The sequence below is a fragment of the Juglans microcarpa x Juglans regia genome, chromosome 3D (assembly GCF_004785595.1).
Source record: "Juglans microcarpa x Juglans regia isolate MS1-56 chromosome 3D, Jm3101_v1.0, whole genome shotgun sequence".
Classification (NCBI taxonomy): domain Eukaryota; kingdom Viridiplantae; phylum Streptophyta; class Magnoliopsida; order Fagales; family Juglandaceae; genus Juglans; species Juglans microcarpa x Juglans regia.
In genome coordinates, this window is record NC_054598.1 from 26,103,649 (window position 1) to 26,113,725 (window position 10,077).

At 39.1% G+C, this 10,077-nt stretch overlaps 1 protein-coding gene across 1 annotated transcript; it reads left to right on the top strand.

Annotated features, from left to right (window-relative positions):
* The first annotated feature begins 300 nt into the window (after positions 1–300).
* On the top strand, positions 301–1,330 carry LOC121256333 (probable calcium-binding protein CML25). The gene has a single exon (XM_041157101.1). It carries the CDS (start codon positions 595–597, stop codon positions 1,168–1,170), a length of 576 nt encoding a protein of 191 aa, XP_041013035.1. The 5' UTR covers positions 301–594; the 3' UTR covers positions 1,171–1,330.
* The last annotated feature ends 8,747 nt before the right edge of the window (positions 1,331–10,077 follow it).

The window sequence follows — 10,077 nt, forward strand, 5'->3', positions numbered from 1 at the left end:
CGCGGACTTGTAAATAAAACATTTATTTGGTAATAAAGGACAGGGAGAAACTTCTTTCAAAATAAATTAGTCGGTAGGGAGGACGAGTACCCTAGTGACTTGTTCTTTGTATAATGAATGGAATCCTGCACCAAACAGAAATTATCTCGAGAAAGTTCAGGATTTTGAGCAATTACATGAGAATAATTAGGAAAGAGAGACACCGCATAAATTAAAAAATAAAAAATAAAAAATGATATTGCGAATCACTGCCAAATATATATCTATTCATGCCCTAAATGTAGAAAATGACTACACAGATAAACTTTGAAGATACTGACCTTACAACCTAACGGCCAAAATCCCGTGCACCAATCACGCGCACTGTCTCTTTAAATTTGGCACTCACGTTTGTTGGGCACATCGAAGCAAAGATCCAGTCCGTTACAAACATACTCTCTACGATTCTCATTCCGTTTTTTCCCAATCTCCCCCAAATCCCGATCTCCCTTCAACTTCCTCTTCCCTTTCTTTTATCCTTTCATCTCTCTTCGAGACTTTTCCACCACCGATCGAATAGTACCATTGATTTCTGCTTTTCGATTTGTGTTAATCATGAATTTCAAATCTCTTTGGCGCCGTAGGAAGAAATCCGCTTCTTCTGCCGGTGCCTCCGTCGCATCATCAGCTATCAGCGCCAACTCGTTACCGTCTCGCTCCCCGTCTCTGAATGGCAAGGCCCAGATCGCGGAGCTGGAGCAAATTTTTAAGAAGCTAGACGTCAACGGTGACGGCAAGATCTCGTCCTCCGAGCTCGGATCCATGATGAACAGCCTGGGACAAACGGCCACCGAGGAGGAGCTTCAGAAAATGATCCGAGAGGTAGACGCCGACGGCGACGGCTTCATCGATTTCCAGGAGTTCGTCGAGCTGAATACAGAGGGCGTCGATTCGGAGGAGGTGTTGGAGAATCTGAAGGACGCGTTCTCGGTCTACGATATCGACGGGAACGGGTTGATATCGGCGGAAGAGCTCTATAAGGTCATGAAGAGCCTGAATGACGAGTGCTCGCTTGCCGAGTGCAGGAAGATGATCAGCGGGGTCGATCGCAACGGCGATGGAATGATCAGTTTCGATGAGTTTAAGGCCATGATGATGAACGGTTCGCGCATGGATTTGATGGACAGATGATCATCATCCTCAACATTCGCACATCCGATCCACGAATGATCCATCCTTTGATTGACCGGACGTAAGTAGTCGGATTTGTTTGCTTTTCATTTTCTACTAGCTAGGCAGAAGGGTATAAAATTAATTCCACTACGCACTTGATGGTGAAGATTTGTGAATATTTTCAGGATCTTCTCTGAACTAGATCGATCTAAGAAATTTCTTCAAAAATTTGTAATTTTCCTTTCTTTATAACATCTAGAATTTCTTATTTCTTAAGAATATGCACCTCTCAAATGCCCAGATGACAGACATTAATACATTATCACATATGTGATAATGTAAGATCGATTCAGATAAAAGTTGTTTGGATCGGGAGGAAATCTTAATTTGTTAATGAGGAAATCTTAATTTGTTAATTTAAAATCTTAACCAATAATAAGGTATTTCACTGGACAACGGCACACCTATTTTCTATGATCTTCGTTCACACCCATATATTCCGGAACTGAAATTATGGCTGCAGTGCTCATGTTGTTAATTTTGGATTATGTGCATGGAGAATATGGCAGTCCTCTTGTCATTGTTGTCAATGATTTTCGTTATTTTTTTCTTCCATCCTCTGATCTGTTCTCTCAAACAGGAAATTTTGTAGTCAATTTGAATCGCTTAATCATATTACTTTTTTCCCTTTTTTCTTTCGCTTTTCTATACTCTGAACAAACTCATGATTCCTGTTGGGTAGGGCTTGTGCCGAGAAAATTGAATGGACGCGTGATTATTAATTCTCAGCGTTTACATTATTGTGTTGGTTCCACGCGAAACAAGCTGTGTATGTAACGGTTTATTATTTCCTCAATTTAAATCCATAATTGAAATAAAAAAATGTCCACTTCACAAAAAAAAATCCTATAAAAATAAAATTCACAAGTTGACGTGATTGTGCAAGAGTCACGCACTCTTTTTTAAAAAAGGTGAGATCTACTAACAAAAAATTAATATTTTCATGAGTCTAATGTTTACTCACTATTTTCAATTCAAAATAAATGTATGCGTAACGCTTGTACACTCTGTGACTGCAAATATAATTTCTCACAAGTTTATGAGTCATTCTTTTGTGAGATTTTTGTGTTAACCAAACATTTATCTTTTTAATAATAGCAATAATAGTAAATCTAAACTAATTCACAATTATGTTCTTTTATGAATTTTAAAATAATGTATACGAAATTCAAATCTAAACTAATGGCCATAAGTTTCCCAATTGGTTGCTTGAAAACAAATTCCTTGCCCTTTACACGGACGTCGACATTAGCATCCCAAATGTAAATTAATAGACTAGAGATTCAAACTTTAAAACCGTATGAAATTCAGTTGGCATATATAATAATATACAATATCATTTAATCTATAGAAAATAACCATTACGAAAAATAATATTCTCAATCCTGTAGAGCACACCTAGTTATAAAGTGTTTCGATTTAGAAGATAAATTTTAAAGTTTGAATCTTACCACTCAAATTTTACTATTTAAATGATATAGATAGTTTGTTCTATACATTGGATTAAGAATAGGATAACTCAATCATAATATTACCTATAGCGGTGATAATACGTAACACGAATACGATATGAAATTATGTGTTTGAGTTTGATGTTAACGGTGTAGGATCAGAAGGAGTTAACCTGTTAAGACACCATTTATTAATAGGTCAACCTGCCTAACCCTAAATCAATCCGTTTTTTCTTTTTCTTTTTCTTTTATAAAACATACTGCATTCATTAAAAACAAGCATTACAACTTTGACCTAAAACATACATAACAAGCCAACTACAACATTAATAGCTCCCAAGTACATAACTGTGACTAACATGGTTTAGTTCATACTATAAACTTCTACAGACCACAATTTGAGAGACATCACAACTCTGTTCAAGATAGAGTTTACAAACTCCATACTCTGTCTAAGACGGAGTAGAGAACACACTCTATGGACAAAAGTCCAAGAGACTGTGCTTTTTGTTTTTATTTTTCTAAAACAAAAGACATAATAGAAATTAAAAATACATGGGAATAAATGAATTACATCTTGGAAAGACATAGAATTGCATTTTCAACCTTAGAGGAAAAAAGACAAAGAAAGTGACTGTGATGGCGCGTGAGAGTCATTCGCCACCCTAAGAGTACGACGGTCAATCAAGTATGAAGTAAGCAGTGGCCTTGAAAAGCCGCGCGTGGCGGCAGAAGAGCACCTTTAGCGGTGGCGCTTGGATTTCACACTCCCACTTTGGACAGCACGTATGGCTCACGCATAGCACCGTTAGGCACAATTTTCGCCCATCTGAAGGATCGGCATATTGGGAAACCTGCAGTAGGGCGCGTGGTGGTTGCCAGACGTTGGAGAGCAGCAGATAGGCATTCCACCATACTTAGCCCTATAAAAACAACCAAAACAAGAAAAGAAAAAAAGAAAACTAAAGAGGAGATGAATGAGGGATTAAGGAGGGAGGAGCGAGCCTCCTTCCCCCCTCTGTGTAGGTTTTGATTTGGTGGTAGTTTCTAGAGAGAAGGAGTCTCTGTCTCTAAAACTAGGGTTGACTATCACCTCAAATCAATCCGATTTAACCGGTTTAGATTTTATTTCAAAATTATAATTTTATTATTGTCGACTTATGCTCATCTTGTCTTTTATTTCATTCTTTCAAATAGGACTCACATACACCATGCTATTGGTTTCCCTTAAACCCAAGATGAACCACATGCCCCTAGGGTTACCCATTCAACCATGGTTAAACTTCTAACTTGAATTAAGAAGCATTATTCATCTCACACATGAATAGTAACCTAAGCATTATGATTTTTGCATAGTTTTCTTTAAATTATTTTCTTCACAATTACATTATGAAATTTTTAGATTTTATAATTATTTTGCATCACTCTTAGACAACCCTAGAAAGTTAGGCTTAACCCAACCCACGTTGATTGGAACCAAGTCTTGTCAATGTCAACGCAACCACCAATTGGCATCTTGATGCATCACCATGCACACTTAATCAAACGAGCCCCTAATCTACGCCATTTCCGCCATATTTTCAAAATGTAATTGCACCATTCATACCATCTCACCACATCACTCAAGGACCAGACCTAGCAAGGGGCGAAATAATTCCAAGAAGACAAAAGCCAAAACCCTCTAGGAGGTATAGTTGGAACCAAACCGAAAGCTTTCAACTCTTCAAGGATTTTCTGCTCTTCAAAGAGCCACCTCCACATGCCACCACCTCTACCCTCTAATTCCAACGAAGTGCTTCAAGGCACTCAATTACACATTTGTTCATTTATCTCCCAAAGAAAAGTCAAACTGATTGGCATTAGGAGAGGATTTGCTCATGTCACTCGGCTACCATCCACTTTGCTTTCCTTTCATTTTCTGCACATATATGATCACTTGGCAACCAATCAAGCCTCATTTCCTCACCTGAAAAGCTACCAAATGAAGTCATTATACCAGCAAAACAAAGCCATAAGGATGAGAAAAATAAGTGATGAAAAACTGGCCAGCTTGGAAGAACTCTATGCTTCAAACATGACTTCACCTTGAAATCTTTTGATTTTTATTTTATTCTCTGAACCAAGCTAGCCCCTACACCCATAGATTCATTGTAGCACCTAGCCTTGAAGAAATCATGAGGAGAATAACACTATTCACCTTACCAAGGATGACAATCTAAAAAACTTGCACTCATCACTCCATCGCCCACCTCCACCACTCCCAAGCCTCACCCTATTATGGAAGATTGCAAAAATCCAGCCTAGCATCAATTCTGCCCAGTCAACAAATTACTATCCAAGTTTAGCATTATAGTTGTTACGAATCTTTTCATTCATTGTAAATTTAATTCTTGCAAAATTACTGCTAACGTACATATGTATTAGTTAGCTAAAATAGGTTCCGCTCTTGTATATATTTCATTCAATAGTTAATGAAAATTTGTGGTGGTTTTTCCATTGAAACCGTGTGTATCTTAATTTTCTATATGCTTTCAGTAGAGCCTTTCTCCTACGAGCAAACATATCCTCTTCTCTAAAATGTCGTCTTCTGCAGAGCAAACCTCCGAACCCCACCCAAACACTCGCCCCATCTCTCCCACCGAAAATTCCCTCATTGCTCTCAACATCACCACACAAATCAATGAGAAATTGACACCATCCACCTTTCCTCAATGGAGAGCACAATTTGAAGCTCTCCTTATAGGATACAATCTCCTTGACTATGTTCATGGAATTTCCGAGTGCCCCTCCCCTACTGGCATCTCTCCCACCAAGTTAAATAAAACTCATCGGGTTTGTCAGGATAAATTAATCCTGAGCACCATTCTAACTTCCACCTCAACCACCATTACTCCCCTCATTGTCACTGCCAAAACCTCTCATGAGGCTTGGAAAAAACTTCATCACATGTATGCCAATAAATCTAGAACCCGAGCCATGCAACTCAAGGAAGAACTTACCTTGATTCAATGAGGAAATCGCTCAATTCCTTATTATTTGCATGCGGTGAAAGCCCTTGCCGATGAGATCGCACTCATCGATCATCCAATATCCGATGATGATCGTACCCTTTATATTCTTAATGGTTTGGGCTCTGATTTCAGGGAAATTGCTGCACCAATTCACGCACGGGAAACATCTCTGGCCTTTGAAGAGCTTCACGATATTCTAGTGGGGCATGAAACTTACCTGCGGCGTTTGGAATCTTCCACTCAGTAGCTTGTGGCATCTGCAAATTATTATTATTGTCACAAGCAACACTCTGGTTCTTATGGTGGATCTCACCCGAAAGGCTCCTTTAAGACTAATGGGTCTTCTCGGCCTCCATGCCAAAATAAACCTCCTCAAGGCCCATCCAAAGACAACCAAAAATTCTCAACCAATCAGTCCACTCAGAGGCGTTATCAACTGAAATGCCAATTTTGTGATCAAATAGGCCATACAGACAAGTCTTGCCCACAGCTCCATCCATCAGAGGTCACGGCTAATTGTGCAACTACATCCAGTCCACAAGATCAGAAATGGCTTCTTGACTCTGCTGCTTCTCATAATATTACTGGTGACTTGACAAATTTATCTATTCATTTTGAGTATGATGACACTGATGAAATTGTTATTGGTGATGGGTGGGTCAGGTTTGGCAGTCTCACATATTGGTTCTTTGACTTTAAAATCACCAACAAAGACATTTGTTCTTTGTGATACTCTTTGCGTTCCCAATGTTTGCAAAAATTTAATTTTCGTTCATCATTTCACATCTCAAAATAATATTTTTCTTGAGTTTTACCCCTCTCATTTTCTTGTGAAGGATTGGACTACGAGGGCGACCTTACTAAGAAGTGCATGTGAAGCGGCGTTTATCATTTTCCGAACTCACTGGTGGACTCCTTTCCTCTAAAATTGTTGCAAATGTGCATGAACGAACCTCGTTTGATGGGTGGCACAAGTGTCTTGGACATCTGTCTTTCAAAGTCGTCCAAAGTCTTGTCAATCATTTTTCTCTTCCTATTGTGATTAATGAATTGAATTCTCTGTGTTCATCTTGTTCTATTAATAAAGCCCATCAACTACCATTTCAGTCCACGAGTTTTCAAAGTCATGCTCCTCTTGACATTATTTATACTGATCTGTGGGGACCCACTCATTGTGTTGGTCTAGATGGTTCTCGCTATTATTTAATTTTCATTGACCATTAAACCAAATATATGTGGTTCTATCCCATTAATGCAAAATCTTGTGTCAAGAGCATTTTTCCTCAATTTAAAAATCTTGTTGAGAAACGGTTTCAAGCAAAAATAAAAAGTCTTTACTCTGATAATGGTGGCGAATATATCAGCTTAAACCATTTCTCTCTCTTCATGGGATTAGTCACTACACAACTGCACCTCACACACCTCAACAAAATGGTGTCTCTAAACGTCGTCATCATCACTTAGTTGAGACTGGTCTCACCTTACTTCATGATGCTGATCTTCCTCTCTCATATTGGCCACATGCTTTTCATACTGCCACGTATCCAATCAACCGTCACCCCACTCCTCTTCTTCAAAACAAATCACCATTTGAGGCTCTTTTTGGACAAAAACCCAACTATCTTAATTAAAAACCTTTGGGTGTATTTGTTATCCCTTAATCAGGCCTTACAACACACACAAAATCCAGCCCAAGTCCACTCCATGTGTTTTCATTGGGTACTTTAACCCAAAATGCTTACCGTTGTCTTGTGCCCACAACAAATAGAGTCTATCTCTCTCGGCATGTGTTTTTGATGAAGAAAAAACCCTAGCCTCCATCGGGGTCCTCTTTCTCTCCGTTTGCGACATCCTCTTCAAATGCTGCCCAGCCCGCATCTATTCTCGTGCCCTCACCATCGGCTACACCAGTGGTTTCGAAACCTGCTATTGCCGTGGATCCATCTCCTCCAGGTAATCCTTCTCCCTCTTCCTCTCCGATTTTTACAAATCCTTTGGACCCTTTCACTACTTCATCTACGTTGGCCCCATGTGTGAATGAAAACAATTGTGAATCTGTTTATTCACCTCATCCTGCTCCACAGCTAGGACCGATAGATACATCATTGACTCCTTCACCTCACTCTGTTTCTTCCTTAGGTCCGATAGACATTCCACCGTCCCCAAACCACCGCACACACTCCATGACTACCCGATCAATGAATAATATTTTCAAGCCCAAACAACTCAATATTGTCACTAAACATCCTCTTCCTCAAAGTCTAGAACTAATGTGTGTGACCCAGGCCTTATCCATGCCACAGTGGCGTGCAACTATGTCTGATGAGCTCACTACTCTTATGAGACATGACACTTGGGACTTGGTTCCAACCCCAGCAGGTTGTAATCCCGTGAGTTGTAAGTGGGTTTTTCGTGTTAAGAGAAAAGCTAATGGCTCAATCGATCACTTTAAAGCTCGACTTGTTGCCAAAGGATATCATCAAAGACCTGGGATTGATTACACAAAAACTTTTAGTCTCGTTGTAAAACCAACATCCATTCGGTCTGTGCTTATTGTTGCTATAATGCAAGGTTGGACTTTAAGACAAATGGATGTTAACAATGCGTTTTTGCATGGTGAGCTTATTGAGGATGTTTATATGAGTCAACCTCCAGGGTTTAAGGATCAGTCAAAACCCACTCATGTGTGCAGGTTACGTAAAGCCATCTATAGGCTTAAACAGGCCCCTCGAGCTTGGTATTCAACTCTTAAGGATGCTCTTATTCATCTTGGCTTTCATAACTCTAAGGCTGACTCCTCACTGTTCATTTACCAAAATGGCTCACTTATATGTTATTTTTTGGTATATTTGGATGATCTTGTGCTTATTGGGAATGATTCAAGCTTTTTACAATATATTATTTAGCAACTTGGTGCTAAATTTTCTCTAAAAGATATGAGCAATCTTCACTATTTTTTGGGAGTGGAAGTTATCCCAACTCGTGCAGGTTTTTCCTGTCACAGCATAAATATGTTCGTGACTTGCTGTAAAACAAACATGGTTGGTGTTAAGGATGTTTCAACTCCATTATCTACAAGCACATCCTTAAAACTGGTTGATGGTACTGCTTCTTTTGATAGTACTGAATTTCGTCGTGTAATTGGGAGTCTTCAATACATTTCACTTACTCGTCCTAACATTTCTTTTGCTGTTAACAAGTTGTCTCAATTTATGCACAAGCCCACAAATACACATTGGATAGAAGTTAAAAGACTACTTCGTTACCTGAAGCAGACTATATTCCATGATATTTAGCTCCAAAAGGATACCACTTGGCATCTCATGACATATTCTGATGCTGATTGGGCTGTAAATGATGATGATTGTACCTCTACTTCAGCTTACATCAGTTTTCTCGGCCACAATCCCATATCCTGGAGTTCCAAGAAAAAACGGGTTGTTGCAAGCTCATCTACAGAGGCTAAATACAGATCATTAACTAATGCAGCGTCGGAAACAATGTGGTTACTTAGTCTTCTCCATGAATTTGGATTCCCTCTCAAAGCTCCACCTTCCCTGCTATGTGACAACCTTAGAGCCACTCATCTTAGCTTCAATCCGGATCATCACTCTCGAATGAAGTACATCCAAATTGATCTTCAGTTTGTACGTGATTTGGTTCAAAAGGGCACTCTCAATGTCAAGCATGTTCATACCCAGGACCAGCTTGCAGATTTGCTGACCAAACCTTTGTCTAGGCAGCGTACTAAAATTCTTATGTCCAAGATTGTCTTTCCAATGGAATTCCTATCTTGTGGGGGCATATTACAGATGATTGCAAAAATCTTGCCTAGCATCAATTCTGCCTAGTCAACAGATTACTATCCAAGTTTAGCATTATAGCTATTATGAATTTTTCATTCATTGTAAATTTAATTCTTGCAAAATTACAGCTAACGTACATATGTATTAGTTACCTAAAATAGGTTCTGCTCTTGTATATCTTTCATTCAATAGTTAATGAAAATCTGTGTTGGTTTTTTCATTGAAACCGTGTGTATCTTAATTCTCTATACACCCTTCATCCAAACGCATGCCCCTCACCCTCCATGGAGTCCTATGAATACCCCCCCCCCCCCACATCACGTCTCACTTCTCACACCACTTCTCAAAGCTTTCCTCTAGATTTCTTGAGAGTCATTCACTCTTAGAGTGAAAATAGTGAGAAACCGAGTGAGTTGAGAGTGTTCTTGAAGTGAGTTGTGTTTGGGAGCTCAAGGGCCACGATTTTTGTAAGTAATCTTATCCTATCTTTTGTTAAGTGTTAGAATGACATGTTAGGCTTTAATTCATGACATGATAATGAGGTTTTGATTGAGTTTAATTGAGGTTTATCATAAAAGATGCAAACCGGGTCAGATT